The sequence below is a fragment of the Plasmodium yoelii genome (assembly GCF_900002385.2).
Source record: "Plasmodium yoelii strain 17X genome assembly, chromosome: 13".
Lineage (NCBI taxonomy): Eukaryota > Apicomplexa > Aconoidasida > Haemosporida > Plasmodiidae > Plasmodium > Plasmodium yoelii.
The window spans coordinates 2,851,183-2,869,331 of record NC_036185.2 but is presented as its reverse complement, the minus strand read 5'-3'; the positions used below and the strand labels follow the sequence as shown (position 1 = coordinate 2,869,331).

General features: G+C 21.7%; 5 protein-coding genes across 5 annotated transcripts; 1 reads left to right on the top strand and 4 right to left on the bottom strand.

Moving 5' to 3' along the window:
- Window positions 1-164: 164 nt before the first annotated feature.
- PY17X_1370500 (GTP-binding protein, putative) lies at window positions 165-5,471 on the bottom strand (the record flags this gene model as incomplete). The annotated part of the gene is made up of 1 exon (XM_722887.3): window positions 165-5,471. One exon carries the CDS (start codon window positions 5,469-5,471, stop codon window positions 165-167), a length of 5,307 nt encoding a protein of 1,768 aa, XP_727980.3.
- Window positions 5,472-5,956: 485 nt separating this feature from the next.
- On the top strand, window positions 5,957-7,273 carry PY17X_1370400 (conserved protein, unknown function; the record flags this gene model as incomplete). The annotated part of the gene is made up of 1 exon (XM_022957346.1): window positions 5,957-7,273. One exon carries the CDS (start codon window positions 5,957-5,959, stop codon window positions 7,271-7,273), a length of 1,317 nt encoding a protein of 438 aa, XP_022813777.1.
- Window positions 7,274-8,569: 1,296 nt separating this feature from the next.
- PY17X_1370300 (conserved Plasmodium protein, unknown function) lies at window positions 8,570-9,323 on the bottom strand (the record flags this gene model as incomplete). The annotated part of the gene is made up of 2 exons (XM_022957344.1): window positions 8,570-9,027; window positions 9,242-9,323. The coding sequence occupies 2 exons, from the start codon at window positions 9,321-9,323 to the stop codon at window positions 8,570-8,572; spliced, it is 540 nt and encodes a 179-aa protein (XP_022813776.1).
- A 1,109-nt stretch (window positions 9,324-10,432) lies between these two features.
- On the bottom strand, window positions 10,433-14,091 carry PY17X_1370200 (inner membrane complex protein 1f, putative; the record flags this gene model as incomplete). The annotated part of the gene is made up of 3 exons (XM_022957343.1): window positions 10,433-13,696; window positions 13,862-13,921; window positions 14,047-14,091. The coding sequence occupies 3 exons, from the start codon at window positions 14,089-14,091 to the stop codon at window positions 10,433-10,435; spliced, it is 3,369 nt and encodes a 1,122-aa protein (XP_022813775.1).
- A 2,414-nt stretch (window positions 14,092-16,505) lies between these two features.
- On the bottom strand, window positions 16,506-18,011 carry PY17X_1370100 (glycerol kinase, putative; the record flags this gene model as incomplete). Its single annotated transcript, XM_722735.1, has 1 exon — window positions 16,506-18,011. One exon carries the CDS (start codon window positions 18,009-18,011, stop codon window positions 16,506-16,508), a length of 1,506 nt encoding a protein of 501 aa, XP_727828.1.
- Window positions 18,012-18,149: the final 138 nt, after the last annotated feature.

The following is an 18,149-nucleotide window of genomic DNA, read 5'->3' as shown; positions in this document are numbered from 1 at the left end:
AATTAACAAAATAATATGGACATTTATGAGGGTAATAAAAATTATTGGGATATTTCCCATTTTAATAATTACATACAAAAACAATATACCCATAACACTATAAAATGTGTTACTATGTTATTTTATACACTCTTATTGTGTTAATTTTATTAAAAATATTCAATTTATATTTTTTTTTTTACTGAAAAATCGAGCATCCCATATTTTTTATGATAAGGCATTAAAGAAGGTCTTCCAACCACATCAACATTTTTCAGTGTATATAAATCAAATTCAATATTTTGAAAAGAATAAAAAGTAATACAACCCATTCCTTGAATATGTATATCATAACTACTATTATCTATATTTACATATGGATTATTTATATTAAAATAACATTTTTTATAATCATTAATTTCATTAAATCTATCAACTGAAAATGGTGGATACAGATATCCACTTTGTATTTTTTTCTTCAAAAATTCTTTTGGATCTTTTGAAAATCTTTTTCTTTTTATAATTGGAATTTTATCAGACATAAAAAATGACATAATAGAATAATATTTTTTTATATTTAAAATATTAATATATACTATCCCACCAATAAATATATAATCATTTTCATTTATATAAATAGAAGGAATTTTTTTTTTCATTTTTGTACAAACTACATATTTCATTTCATCAAAATTTAAATATGATAAAATCGAATTATTTGAAATTATACCAGGAGTATCATTTATTGTTAAATTTTTATTTAATTTTATTTTTATATTTTTTAATGTCGTACCTGGTATAATACTATTACTAATTAAAAAATTATTATTACTGTTCATATTTTTATTTTTTTCATTTGATAAATTTTTTAGTAAATAATTTATGAGTGTAGACTTTCCACTATTTGCATTACCTACTATGTATAAATTCACATTTTTGGGATTTTTTTTTGTTCTTTTCTTTCCTCCATATTCTTCCCAAATATGTTCATTTTTACCATTTTTACCGCTTTCATTTTCACCGCTTTCATTTTCATCGCTTTCATTTTCATCGCTTTCATTTTCATCGTTTTCATATAATTCGCTCATTAAATCTTTATATTCCTCATTGTGATCTCCAATTTCATTATTTTCATCTTCCACACCCTCTTCATTTTGTTCGCCAATTTCTTCATCATCTTCTTCTGCTAATGAAAAATTTTCAGATTCCTCTTTTTTTTTTTTTTTTTTTTTCATAAAAGCATTTTTACTTCGCACATAAGCAGTGTATATTAATTTTTTCACATTATATCCAGTTTTTGCACTTATTAAAAATATATTATTAAATAATATATTTATTTTATTATTTTTCAAAAAATTATGAACATAAGTTTTAACAGTAAATTCTTTATATCCCTTTAATAGGTCTACTTTATTAATACAAAAATAAAATCCTTCAACTTTTTTTTTATCTGAATGAAGCTTTTTATAAATTTTAAATAATTTTTGTAAATTGGAATATATATATAAATCTAAAATATCAACTATATATATAATAAAGCATTTTTTTTTAAATATATTTATAACATATTTTTCAAAATCATGTGCACTTATTTCATTATTATTACTATAGTTAATTATTAAGTTATTTTTTATCTTATTTTTATATTTCAAATCAAAACATCTTTCACATATATATGGTTTATTATCCACTATTTCACTTTCTTCATCTTTCATTCTTCCTTCTTCATCTAGATAATTCATTTCTGTGTTATTTATTAAGTGATCATTGAAAATTTTCCCCTTTTTATCTTGTTCATTTATTTCGATTTCTTCATTTTTTTCATTTTGTCTTTGAATATATTGCTTTGTTGATTTTATAATTTCTTCAAATTCGAGTTTATAATTCTCACCACCATTTTTGCCACCATTTTCTCCAAATTTTTCTCCAAATTTTTCTCCAAATTTTTCACCAAATTTTTCATTCTCTTCATATATCTCTTTTAGTATACTATCTTTATCTGAATTTTCTTCGTCAGCTATTACTTTTTCATATATATGATTTTTTAAATATCCTAATCTTTTTTTATCTACCGTTTGAAATGAGATACCACATCCTACACACGTATCATTACTTATTTTCACCTGTGCTTTCATATCCTTAAAAAAATTATTAATTTTTTCTTTTTCTTTTTTTTTTTTTTCTATATTTATCTTATTTTCAGTTCCTATTGTATTTAATCTATGCATATTATTATTTTGTAACATTTTCTTTATAGATTCATCAAGTTCGATTTCTTCCATTTTATTTATTCCTTCAACAAAATCTTCACCTTTATTATAATTCAATTCTTTTATTTCTTCTTCATCATTAATATTGTTGATGTTATCAAATTTTTTTTTTTTTTTTTCACCTTCTTTTTCTTCATTCGTAAAATATTTAATTGCACCATCTAAATCAACAATGTTTATATGTTTTTTTATATTTTCTTTCATATTTTCTAAACTCAAAAAATCGTTTATTTTTTTTTGTTTTTCTATCATTTTTTTGAAATAATTTTTTTTCACATTTGATTTTTTATTTTGTACACATTTTTTATCATCACTTGAATAAGAATTTTTTTTTCCTTTTTCAATATTTTCTTTATTTTCATCTTTTATTTCTATAATATTATTAATATTTTCAAAATTTGTCAAATCATTATCTATTTTTTTACTAAAATCTGTATCATAATCTTCCATTAATTGTGTAAGATAATTATTTTCATCCTTTTTCTTATTTTTTTCGTGATTTTTTTCGCGATTTTTTCTTTTGTTTTTTTTATTATCATCAATGATTGAATAAATGGAAATACCATCTCTTCGTTTTTCACCACAAAAATTTATCCCTTTTCGAGTATCAAATATATTCAATTCACCATTTTTAATAAATTTATATTTCTTTAATCTATATTTTGATGCTATAGGAAATACAAATAATTTTGAAAATCTGTTATTCCTATAATTACCATTTTCCCCAAATAAATTAATATATCTATTTTCGATTCGACATTTGTCTAAAATTTTATTTACACTAAATAATTCATCCTCTTCATTAAATGTGTAATTATTTAAAAATTGTTTATATGATAAAAATGGAAAATTTTTTTTTTCTTTTTTTACTTTTATTAAATAATTTAAAATATTTTTGCTAAAATCACAATTAAACGATTTTAAAATATTTATTAAATCTTCAATATTATTTATTACTTTTCTATTATTTATATATATATTTAAATTAAATGAAATAAAATCATCATTAAAAAATTTTTCATCATTATTTAATAAATCATAAATATTTTTATTCCTTTTTTCTAAATTTTTTTCACTACTAACTATTTTGTTATATGTATCACTTGTAATTAATATTTCTTCTTTATCTGAATAATTATAATTTTGAAAAAAATTGTATTTTTTTTTTTCATTCAAATAAGATACATTTTCATCCATTTCTTCATCGTTATTTTTATCCTTTTCAAACATTTTAATATCAAATTTATTTAATTCATAAAAATGTAAATCATCATCCCATATTCTTAAATATGTGTATAACAATATTTTTTTATCGTTTTCTTTAACATTATCATAATTTATTTTTTTATTTATTTCTTTTATTATTTTTTGTTTTTTCTTATATCGTTTTTTATATGGAAGGGAATATAATTCGGATAAGTTTATTTTTTCTATAAATTTTAGACTATCCTCATTTAATTCATTTTTTTCACATATTTTATTTTCTCTCCTAACAATAATATTACCATTAGATTCCTTTCCTATATTTATAATTTTTATTTTATCCAGGTTTTCCAAATTATCATTTTCCATCTCATATACTATAACACCTATATCCGTTCGAAATTCACATTTATATTTATTGTCATAAATAAATTTTATTAAAATTATATCACCTTTATCTTCTTTTTGATCTTCGCTTTGTTCCTTCTCTAAATTGCTGCAATTTTTTATTAAAATGTAAGAAAGGGAGTTTATTTCCCCGTCATTTTTACCGTCATTTTTATCGTCATTTTTACCGTCATTTTTACCGTCATTTTTATCGTCATTTTTATCGTCATTTTTATCATCATAATTTTCACTCTCTCCATTTTCATCATTATCATTTTGATTCTCTCCATTTTCATTTTCCCCATTTCCATTTTCATCATCATCATTTCCATTTTCATCGTCATCATTTCCATTCTCATCGTCATCGTCATTTGAAGGGTCCAACTCGAGTTTCCCTCCATACTTATTTTCCTTCTTCCATTTTGCAATTTGGCTATTTTCTCTTTTTTTTTTTTTTTTTTTTTTTTTCTTTTCTTTATTCTCTACCGTTTCGTTTTCCATTAAATTGTTCATATCATCATAAAGTATATTTTCCACTTCCTCAATATTTCGTTTCTCTTCTAAAGCATTAAAATTGTGCATATAATCATTAAATGTTTTTGCATTTCTTACATTAATTTTTTTTTTTTTTAAAGTATTTTTTTCTTCTTCTTCAACAAATTTTTGAAGTTGTATAACATTTTCCTTTTCTTTACATTTATCAAAAAGTGCTTCATTTAAAACTTTATATATTTTTTGTATATCAATATTATGTTTTATAAAAATATTTTTATAAGTTTTTTTTCCAAAAAATAAATCGATATATGGTTCTATTTCACTTAATTCTAATGTATTATATTCTAACTTTTTAATATACTCATTTAATTTTTCATCTTCTTCTTTTGTATTTTTATTGTCTATATTTATATTTATTTCTTCTGTGTATTCATTATCATATGTCTTATCTATATATTCTTTTTTTTTTTTTTTTTTATATTTATTTTTTTTTTTTTTCTCAATTTCTTCATTAACATCATATTCAAAATTTACCAACTTCAATATATTCATAACACTATAATCAAAAGAGTAGTCAAAATTTTCCAATTTTTTTTCTTCTTTTATTTTTAAATACTGAATTACAATATTTGTACATATACATGCTAAAATTGAAATTAGTTCACTTTTTTTTAGTCTATCATTTTCATTAAAATTTTCTTTAAAAATACTATCAAATGTTGCTGAATAAATTCGATTGTTTGTATTTAAACTATTCTTTTTATTTTTATCTTTTCCAAAAATATAAAAACGTTTATGACGATTATTTTTATCACATTGTATGCTCAATTTATCTTGTTCTCTATTAGTTAAAAGAAAACATGCTGGAAATTTTTTATCTACATGTTTATATTTTCTCCTACTATTTTGATATCTTTCATTATATTCCTTATTTTTTAATTTTGTGATAAAATTCTTTTTCTTACCAAGGGTTTTTATTTTCTTATTACCACCTACATCAAAGTTATTTAAATTGTTTGAATTATAATTTAAGAAAAATAAATTCTCAAAAAATTTTCTTCTTATATAATATGAATTACATTTTGTGTGTATAAAAAAAATATTAATTATGAAAAACAAGACCAATTTTAAAAGCATTATAACACAAAAAAAACAAAAATAGCAAAAACAAATACCAAAAAATAACAAAATATATAATGTATAAACATGTTAGTCAAAAAAGTAACAATCTCATATTGTTTGTATTGTTAATAAATGAATAAATGAATAAATGAATGAATGAATGAATGAATGAATAAATTTTTTATTTTCCGAATTAACAGAGAATGTTAAAAAAAAGAAAAATAGCTATAAACTCTACTTAATTAATAATCCTATTTTTATGCGAGATAATATATATATTATAACTATTACAAAATATGACTAAAAATTAAATCGCATATAAATATGATATGCTATTCGAACATCCATCCATACATGCATACTACATACATACATATAATTAAAAAAAAAAACATATGAATTTTATCAAAGTTATATAAAAAAATAGTTTTTTTTCATATTTGTAATTATATTTCAAAAATATTATTTAAATATTCTATTTTTAATTAAAAAAATGAAGTATGGCTAAGCGTGAAAAGAAAACTGATAAAACTCAAAAAAATACAAATAAATTGGAAAATGAACAAATTAAAGAAGAAAATAATTTAAAAAACAAACACCCTGAATCCAAAAAAAAAAATGACGAAATGAATGATAAAAAAAGTGATGAAAAAAATGATGAAAAAAATGACGAAAAAAATGACGAAATGAATAGCAAAAAAAATGACGAAATGAATGACAAACCCAAAGTTATAAATACTATTGAAGACAAAATAAAGGAAACAGAAATTACCAAATTTATTACGAAACAGCCAAATCATATAGAATCAAAAAAAAATTTAGGAAATTTATTGGGATATTATGATTCTAGTGATGAAGAAAATGATAAAATAAAACAAAATACATTTATTGAAAATGAAGAAAAAGTTATTTCACAAATTAAAAATACAACAAGTAGTAGCGAAAGTAGTGATGATTCTCAAAATTCTGATCATAATATATCCAGTAATATAAAACATAATGAAGATATTAATAAAAATAGTATAGAAAAAAAAAATCAAAATAATTCAATCAAAGATGATACAAAAATAGAAAATCATGAAAATAAAATAAACGACGAAAAAAATATAAATACTCATCCTAATGTTAATAAAGAAATATATAAAACAAATCAAAATGATATGACAAATTTACAAAATTCATATAACACAAATTATAATAATACCTCAATATTATTGAATAATACATATCAAAATTATCCTAGCAATAATACGTATCAAAATTATCCTAGCAATAATACATATCAAAATTATCCTAACAATACATTGTATCAAAATTATCCTAGCAATATATTGTACCAAAATTATCAACAAAACTATAACAATAGTTGCAACACAATTTATAGTAACCCTTATCTACACACAGGCACATATAATTCTACTTTTCCAAACTATGGCCAATCAACAAATAATACTTGCCAAATAAATCGAAATAAAAATTTTGATAAATTATTTAATAATCAATATTTTTCAAAAGATAATAAAAAAATTAATGCCGAGTTTAAAAATATTCCAGTAATAAATCAAAAAGAAATATTAAAAGATTGGAAACCTACAATTGTAGAAGAAGAAAAAAAAAGTAAAAAATATGACATAAAAACAAAAGTATATAATCCAACAAATAATACATTTGATAAAGTTATTATTCATGGAAAAAATCAAAAACGAAAACATCAAATTAATTGGCTAGCTAAAGAAGCAGTTGAAAAAGAATATGAAATATTGCAAAAGGTTAATCACAATAAGCGCCGGACAACAAATGATAAATATGGATGGTAAGAGAACTCATACCATTTTAAGTTAGATTATATCAAATAGAATTAGATAAAATAAAATTATTCAAATAAAATTAATCAAATAAAATTAATCAAATAAATTATGCCAAATAAAATTCCCTTTTAACGTGCTTATTTCGTTCTTTCGCGCATAACCAATTTGTTTTTAATATTATTTATACAATGCCTATTTCAACCCCTTATTATTTTTTCTGTGCATTGTTGAAACATTTTCTCTTTCATCCAAGTTATGGTATTGTAAAAATTTATTTTTGTTCACATTATATATATATATACATATATATACATATATACATATATACATATACATACATATACATATATACATATATACATATATACATATATACATATACATACATATACATATATATGTGTGTGTGTCATATTTCCCACAATCTTTGAAATCTCATATTTTTTTAGTAAAACTTTTCATTTTTTTAAATTTTGAGAATGTAACAAAATTGGAAAAATGCTCATGAATGCATATATATTTATATACACACTTTTTCACTTAACAATACAATTATTATTTTTATTATAAATATATAAAATTTATCATCATTAAGAAATTTGTTTTTTTTAAATATTTAATTAAATTTCGAAAGAAAAGTAACAACATACGAGCGTTATTATTTTTAAAAAATTATCAAAATAGTAATCAAAAATATACAAAAAAATATATATGTCTACAATGAGCACAATATATTAAGTTGGAAAAAATATTACTCATCATGTATAGTATAGTATATTATAGTATAATATAATATAGTATAGTATAATATAATATAGTATAGTATAATATAATATCAAATATATATATTAAAATTAACACTTACATTATATATAGTATAACATATTTATTTTTTTAATTTTATTTTAATAAATTAAATTTATAGAAAATTTTTTAATTAATAATAAACTATACAAAAAATCAACAAAATAAAAAAATGGAAATAAGACTATATGTATACATAAAGTAATACAAACTTTCCATAATTATTAATTTCTATTTACTTAAAACTTTAATATGTTTTGTCTTATTTTTATATCCATATACTGAAAAATACTGATATTAATAATTTATAATTTGTTTAATTCTATAATATATAATATATAATATATAATATATAATAAATTTTATTATTTTCTCACTTCACACACACTCATATGTTCAAAAAATTCAACATTTTTAATTTAGTTACCAATTTCTTTCTTGCTTTAATCTACGCCTTATAAATATAATTTTAAAATTAATTATATATTTAATTTAAATTATTCAATTCTCAAATTTACTAAGTAAATGCTTATAAAATGCTAATATCTCTTTAGACTCATACATTATGTGATTATCTATTTCTAAAGCTGGAACTCGAACTTTACCTCCCTTTTTTTGTAATTCATAATAAAATTTACTTCTCTCAACTGATTCTTCCTTATTTATATTTTTTAATATAACAACAATAGGTTTATCTGTTTTTATTAAATCTTCTAATTTACTATCTTCATTAATATTTATCATTTTAACATGCTCATTATCTTTTAAAGCATCCGTTATTAAAGAACAATAAGAACAAATAGAACTATGATAAACATAAGTTATATATTGCTTTGTAGGTGTTTTATCTATAATACTTATTAATTGGGTAGAATCTTTAATTACAGGTAGTCTTTTTATTTTAGAATTTCTATTCGGGGTTCTACCTTTATTTTGTATTAATCCTAAAAAGGATAACACTATAACGATTAAAAATATTATTTTTCTCATTATATATTTGGTAAAGTAAGCAAAAATAATAAAAAAATAATAAATAATCTAAAATATAAATAATAATAATAAATATATAAAACAATAATAAATTTTAATCAAAATTAACATTAAAAATTATTTTGTGTAGACTCATATTAATATAATTATATATATAATAAAAGCACGAAAAAAAAATTATACCTGTTTTTTTTTCCTTAATACATAGAAATCGAGCTAAAAATAATATAGCGATAATTGTAATGTACTTTGAAATTTTTTTCATATTTAAAAATTTATAACGTAAAAAATTATAAATTCAACCAATAAATCAATTTTTTTTATATTTATATATCATTGTTACACAAATTCAAATATTTCAGGTATATTCAAATTCATGTTTTTTACACTGATAAATAACTATTAAGTTTTTAACATAAACATCGACATTTATATATTATATCAGACTTTTAAAAAAATTACTTAATTTTATTTATACTATACAAACCATTAAGCTAAACCTTTCTTATAATTACGCAAGTCGAAATATATATTATCTTTCTATATTTTTTTTCATCTACAATATATTCAAAATATACTTAGTATAAAAAAAATTACATAATCTTTTTTTTTTTTTTCGATAGAAATTTAATTTTTTAAAAAGGTTAAACTCAATTTTTTTTTTTTGAAATTATTTAATTTTTCGAGTCTCAATCGAATATAGTATCGACTTATTTTCTATATTTATATATTCACAACTAGTTAGTAATGGGTAAAGTCAATAAATAAAAGTACCATATTCCGTACTTGTCACAAAAGGAAAAAATGCATGTAAAAATGTTTGAATATCTCAGTAATATATATAATTGAGTGTATACACATATTATTATCTTCGAAAATTAGCTAAAATAAAAAACGATTTTTATGCATGTCGTTTTGGCACACAATAAATAAAAAAACATTTTAATTATACACTATGACAAATTGACATATGAACAAAGTAAAATATATACTTATTTATTGTATATATATATACTACCAAACAAATTAAATTAAGCCACAAAAATTTAAACCTCACCTTGTTCTTGTCAAACTTTACTAAAGTCACAAAATCGGTTACGCCATTTTTATGCAACACTTCTTTTGCATTATAATAGCATTTAATTATTAGAACAATTACGAAAAAGTCACAAATTTAACGAAATAAAAACGCACTAAAACAAAGAAACTTCATTTCACACACAATCCATTCTAACACTGACAAAAAAAATCAATATCCATATTTAAACAACTACCACTTAACATATTATAATATTTCTGAAATTGTTTTTTCTTTTTTTTTTCACGTCTTTCTATTTCTATTTTCATCCATGAACTAAAAAATCATTCATTTCCCTATGTACACATATCACCACTAAAAGAATAATTGCTACCTATATTTTCTGACATATTGTTATTTATTTCATTAGTAAAACTACGATCGCTAATTTTTCTTTCATTATCTCCTAAATATTCAACAACATATGTGCTAATTCCATCGACAGATCCGACACTAGGGCTTAGATTTCTTGATGGGGGGATACTATTGGAATTATTTCTACTTCTGTAATCATTGCTTCTTATATTTTCTCGAGTATCTGATTGGTACTTATATAATTGTTCTTCATTCTTAAATTTATTCGTCATATTGTTTATATACCCATAATTATTGTTCCCCGTATTTTTGTTAAATTGAGAATTTTGGTTAAAATTCAAATTTTTCCCACTATTGCCATTATGTAATCTATTTGGAGAATTAAAACCATTTCTTGCTAAGCCACTTCTATCTCTACCATTAATACTATTGCTTCTATTTCTGCCTTTGACAATAATTTCATTTAAATTAAACATAGGGCCCCCTCTGCCATTGTTATTGCTGCCTTTTATTGGGTTACTCGAATGACAAACATTTTTTGAAAAGTCAAAAAAACCATTACTACCCATCCCTATATTATTATTATTATTCAAACTTTTCGAAAATTGTAATCCATTCGAATTTCTATTAGCATGCATATTATTATTTCGAGACATGGTTTCTGGAACATATCTCATATTATTTCGTACACTTGTATTATAACCAAAATCACATTTTTTGTCGAAATTTAATTTAGAATATCTGTTCGACAATAATGTATTGCTATCAATTTTATTTATTCCATTAAAGTTTATATTGTTAGATGAATAGCAAATGTCACCAGTATATTTTCTATTTCCTAAAAGATTACTTGCACTCATTGACCTTTGTAAATTAAAGTTGTTTTTATTTACTGTATTAAATAATTCATTTCTTATTGTTGGATTCAACGAATTTATGTCTAATCTTCTAGCATATACTTCGCATCTACCATTACGCATATCATTATCAACATACCTAGGAACAATTGTATCGTGTGTAACAATGTAAGGTTTATGTATAGGTATTTCTATCACCTTTTTACCTTCATATTTATATATTGGCTTAATTGTTTTTGAAACTGGTACAACTACTGGTCTATCAACATATTTATTTACGTAAACTGGTTTATCTATTATTTTTATTTTGGGAACTTTTACTGGAACTGGAATATCTATAATTTTAGGAATATTTTTTACTAATTCAATTGTTTGGACTTTAGGAACATATCTAATTTTTTCTATTGGAATATCTCGATATTTAATTATTGGAACATAATTAGGTTCTTCAATTATTTTTTTAATAGGAACTTTAACTTTTTTTATTACTTCATTTGGTATTTCCACTATTTTCTTTACTGGCACTGTTTTTATAACTTCACCTATATCATCATAACTTTCATATTTGTTGACTATTTTGATCACAGGCACTTCAATATATTTTGGTATTATTTTTGTTTCAATTTTATTCTTATATACAAGTCTTTCTTTCACTTCTTCCTTTTCAACAATCTTTACAACTTCTTGTAATTCAGGAACCTCAACTATTTTGTCTTGGAAATGTAATTCAGGTACTTCTATTTTAGTTTCAACATATTTGTTAATTGGCTTCTTTACTACCTTTTCTACTTCTTTAATTTCATACTTATTCACATATTTGTTAACTTTGTGTACTACTGGAATTTCAACAATTTTCTCAACTATTTCTACTTCACGGTATTTGGGGATTTTTATAGTTTCAAATCCTTCATGCACTATTTTTTTATCAACAACATGGGAACTGTGAGTTGCTCTGGAATAGTCAGTGTGAGAACTAACTTTTTCAGATACTGTAACATCCGTTTGTCTTATTTCATTTTCCAATATTGTATTTGCAGGTTTTAATAATTTATTTTCGTTTTCTACTATAGGTTCCTTAATCATACAATTACTAGATTCATTATTAATATGCTCTGAAAATTTGGTTTCATTCAGATTAATATGGTGATCATTACTATTATTATTATACACATCTAAATTTATTTTATTATCGTAAACATTTCCAGGGGCTGTAATCCCAAAATTAGATGTACCTAAATTTGACATAGGTAATGATGTACTTCCATTAATTATGTAATTTGAATTATCAATAACTTTTTTGGTGTTATTATTGTCTATTGGTGTATAACTATTATACATATTTGTAAAGTCCATTTCATTCGTTATATATGGGTTACTATATAACTCATTTAAAGGCTTATTATATGCTTCTATGTCTTTATGCTTATTTTCTATACTATTAAAATTTGAATGCGGCGCGGTAAATTTATCCCTAACTAATGAATTATTATGTCCATATAAATCAAAATTATTACTCGTAGCACTGCTCAAATTGTTGCTCAAATTATTGCTCAAATTACTATTATTATTATATGTAGGCAAATTGTAGTTATTGTAATTACCAAGCGCATATGGTTTAAGACTGTTAGTGTAATTATTCAAATTATTTTCGCGTATGTTCAAATTATTATTCATAAAAAATTTCAAATTTTCTTTGTTAATAGCTTCTAAGTAATTATCATTATACAAATTGGTGGTATTATAATTTGCACCAATAATAGAAGATGATTTAAATGTATCAGATATATTGCAATAATCTAATTCGTTTTTTAAATAATTACTTTTGTTATCATAATACGGATATGCCAATTTGTTATTAACAGTAATATCACTACGTAAATTATTTTCAGTATTTATCAAGTTGCCTTTTTCAAATGGTGATATATAAGATAAATTTGTTATGTTCCCACCACTTGGTATATCTGATACGTTCCTCAGAAATATATTATTATTTTCTTTAAAATTAGATATTACTTGATTTTCACTTTGTATTTGATTTCTGATACTTTCTTGAGGCTTTCCACTATATACCCCAAAGTTATTATTTTCTATATTATCATAAATTATACTATCACCTAAATTTGTCTCTTCTCTTTTCGAATGTTCTTGTTTTATGTTATTATATGAAACTATGTCGTTATCCTTATTCAATTCAATCACTTTATTTAACTTGTATGAATTTTTTTTGTTAGATTTTGCAGAAAAACTTTTCAAATACGACTTATTGTTACGAATAAATGAATCAGTATTATCAGCATTTGAAATTTTTGTATTATTTGATTTTTTCAATATATTTAAATTAATGTTGTTGCTGCTGTTTAAATCTTCTTCTCGATCTTCAGATGAATCCTATAAAAGTGTAAAAATATTATTATAAATTTATCAAAATTTAAATGACATACATATATATATATTTATGCAAAAAAGGAGAAAAACGTAATGCCAAAGGATAAACCCACGCTACACCCATATGATTTATCCATATATAAAAATATAAATATTTATTATTATTACGCAAAATTTTGTAGACGTAACAGAATCTTTCGACAATTTTTTTTCTAATAATGCCCTACTCTATAAAAGAATTTTTAAAAATGATATAAAATATTACTAAATGGCTTCTCAAAAAATATAGATAAATTATGAGAAAATAATTGATAAATATCTTAACAAAATAACGAAAATAAAATTTTGTTTACTTGTTCTCGCTTTGTTCTATTTGTTTTTATGGTATTTTTCAGCATATTGATAATTCAGCAGTTAATGGATATATTAAGCATTCAACTGTGCACCTAATGTACAAAGATACTCATATACATACACACATATATATAATATTAAAACAAATTAATATACTCAATTCTAATATGTTATATGCCTATTTTATATATTTTTAAAATGTCTACTTTTTTATGTTTTTATAGGACATTGCTGTCTATTCGGAAAAATATCATTATATATATTTTTTCCAACAAAACTCTAGTAACTATTTATTGATTTATTCAGCGATGTTGTACAATAAACAAAAAAACAATAAACAAAAAAATAATAAACAAAATAATAAATAAATAATACAAAAAATAAATAAAATAAAATAAAACAAAATAATAAATATAGTATAACGAAATAACAAAAGAGTTCACTTACACAACGTCTTTTTTAAATGGAAAAAATAAAATAAATATGAAAAATATTATATTAAAAAAAAAAATTTAATTGTTATGGCTTTTTTTTATCGATATTTTTTTAAATAGGCAAGAACAATTCTCAAAAAAAAATATATATATATAAAACATAAAAATTAGCGTTTGCCTTATTAAAAATTAAAGTTACTATATTAATCTCCAATACTACATATATTTTTTTAACTTTTTTTTTATAACATTAACAAAATAGCTAATAAATAGTACACACAACTAAAATTATGATTTGTTAATAAAAAAAATTCTAAATATTGGTTGTTGTAAAAAAAAAAAAATGTAGAAAAAAATTTGTTCATAAAAATTAATGATTAAATATTAGTTAAAACTAACTAAAATAAAAATTTTGTAATATATATATATATTTATTTATTTACATTACTAAAATATAACTTCCATTTTTTTATGTTTTTGTATTCGTGCATCCTTCAATATCATATATACATTAATGAACATTAAATTTTTCTTTAATATATATAATACAACTGTACTATATTTTTTTATTTTTTTATCAATATTACAAATATATTCAATAAATATTTAATAGATGATATTTTTTGTTTTATTGCAAAAAAATAGTATTTATAACATACAATTTTGTAGTCACGGTAAATAAAAATAGATAAACCATTGTTACCCATGGAAATATTCGTGAAAATAAACAAAAAAAAAAAAAAAACATAATTCAAAAGTTTTTGAATAAGTGTGTGTGTGCCAAAAAAAAATAAAAGAAATTAAATTCAATAATTTTATCTTATTGTTAAAATCTCTTATTTATTTCTCCACACCCCAACATAACACTACATATGTAGAAAAATTCTAATTCCCTCGGTGTTTCCAATATATATAAGTAACAAAATTATTTTCCAAAATTCCAAATTTTTTACAATGTTAATTTTATACTACATTGATTTTATATTTATATATTTTTTTTTTCACAATATACAAATGTACTTTAAGTGTTTGTCAATTAATTTTTCACACACTCTAATTTTTTTATTTATATGTAGGAAACATTCCCCTTGGTTTTTTATTTATTATTATCATTTAAAATATAAATATTACATGTTACATATAACAGTTCCCATTTATTGTAATTCCACGAAATATACCTTTAATTATCGCTTTATAAATTTAGGAAAATATTAATTTAACTCCATAAGTTATTAAAAGTTGTTTAAATTTGTTTATGTGTTCCTTTAATAACAAAAAAAATAAATAATAGTAAAATAAATATATATATGTAACAAAATGGTAATACATTTTAATATTACGAAATTTAAAATGAATATTAAACTACACAATTTATAATAAAAAATATATTATCATTAAACAATTTGAATGATAGCATATTAACTATGCAATTTTTTTAGATAGAAAATATTAAAAACAAAATTGCCTACATTATATGTAATCGTCATTCCGAAATTAAAATTAATTTACTACCTAACTTCAGGTTGTCTAACATATGAAAACGTATGTATGTTTTAATACATTTGTTTATGTACATATGTGCAACATTAGGCAAATATGCCCAGATATGTATAGCAATACACTTTATTATATTTTTTGTTTACGCTTTCATATGATGCCTTAATAATTAAGCATGTGTTTTAACAACACAAAGTTCTTCGTTTTCCGCATTGCTGTACTTATTACTACACTACTACTACTACATTATTATTATTGTTATATTTACGTTTTTATTGATACTATCATTACTATTATAACAACATATATACATATTCCCCATTATTATAACTCGTCAAAGTAAAGAAATTGTAAAATGTTATATATATATATTACAATGCGAGAAATGATGAAATACGGGAAAAATATAAAATGATATATAAAGAAGCGGTAATATGTTTACATTAAAAAAATAATAAAATATATAAACAAATTAGAAATAATCCAATTCAAATTGGAAACAATAATAAATAAAAATGAGATAAATATTATGATTCTAACAATTCTTTATTAACGGCTTTATTCCATTCTTTAATTTTCTTGCTTCGACTCTTAGCATCCATATTGGAATTAAATGTATATTCCTTATTTCTTATTAAACTTTTAACACTGTCTAAATCCTTCCATAGTTTAATTCCTAAACCAGCTAATACAGCAGCACCAAGAGCTGTTACTTCTTTATATTTGGATACTTCAATATTTGTATTTAATATGTCTGCATTAAATTGCATAAAGGCTTTATTTTTAGTCATTCCTCCATCACATCTCAAAAGATGAATCATTTCTATATTCATATCAGATGTTAGTGAATTTACGATTTCACTTAATTGGAAAACTATACCTTCTAATAAGGCTCTAACAATATGTGCTTTGCTTGTATTAAAAGACATTCCACTTATACATGCTCTAGCATCTGATCTCCATCTTGGAGCAAATAAACCACCAAAAGCTGGAACAAATACAACTCCTTCGGTGTCTTTACAAGTTTCCATAATCTCATTTACTTCAGATGTGTCTTTAATTAAATTAACATTTTCTAACCATGATACACCTGATCCAGCTGTACCTATTGAACCTTCAAGAGCATAATTTGGTTTGTCATCATCATTAAATTTATAACAAACTGTTGTAATTAGCCCACATGAAGAATATACGATTTTATTTCCTGTATTAACTAATAAGAAAACACCAGTTCCATATGTACACTTTGCTTCTCCTTCATCAAAAATTGCCTGACCTATACATGCACTTTGTTGATCACCTATACAACCAGTAATTGGAACATTTGAATAGTCTGGCACTTTTTCTGATTTTACTAAACCAAAATTATAACAATTACATTTTATTTCGGGTAAAGCAGACATGTTAGTAATACCAAACATTTTGCACATTTCTGGATCCCATTGTAATGTATTGATATCCATTAAAAGTGTTCGAGATGCGTTTGTTACATCTGTATAACAATTGCCTTTAGTTAAATTATAAATCAACCATGTATTTATATTTCCAATCATAGCTGTACCATTTTTTACCTTTTCCTTTATAGTTTTATTATTTTTTATTAACCATAATATTTTAAAAGCACTAAAATATGTATTAAAATATGTACCTGTTTTTTTCTGAAAATAATCATTGTTATACTTTTTAGAAAATTCCGTAACAAGACTTTCTACTCTTGTATCTAGCCAAACGATTGCATTATATAAAGGCTTACCAGTTTCTTTATCCCATATTATAACAGTTTCTCGTTGGTTAGTAATACCTATACATTTTATTACAACTGTTTTATACTTTTCTTTTAAAACATTTATTCCTTCATTCATTAATTTATATAAATTCTCAATTATTTCTTCTGGATCATGTTCATACCAACCTGGCTTAAAACATTTCTGTTCATGATTTAAGCTGTTCATATGCAACACTTTTAATTCTTCATCAAAGAAGATTAACTTAGTGGATTGAGTACTTTGGTCTATACTTAATATAATATTCATTTTGTGTGTTTGATTTTTAAAAGATAAACAATAAATTTTTTAAGTTATAATTTTATGTGTAAAACCTGGATAAAAAGTTAAATATAAATTATTTTATATATGAATGCTCAAATAAAAAATGAAAAAATATATTAACAC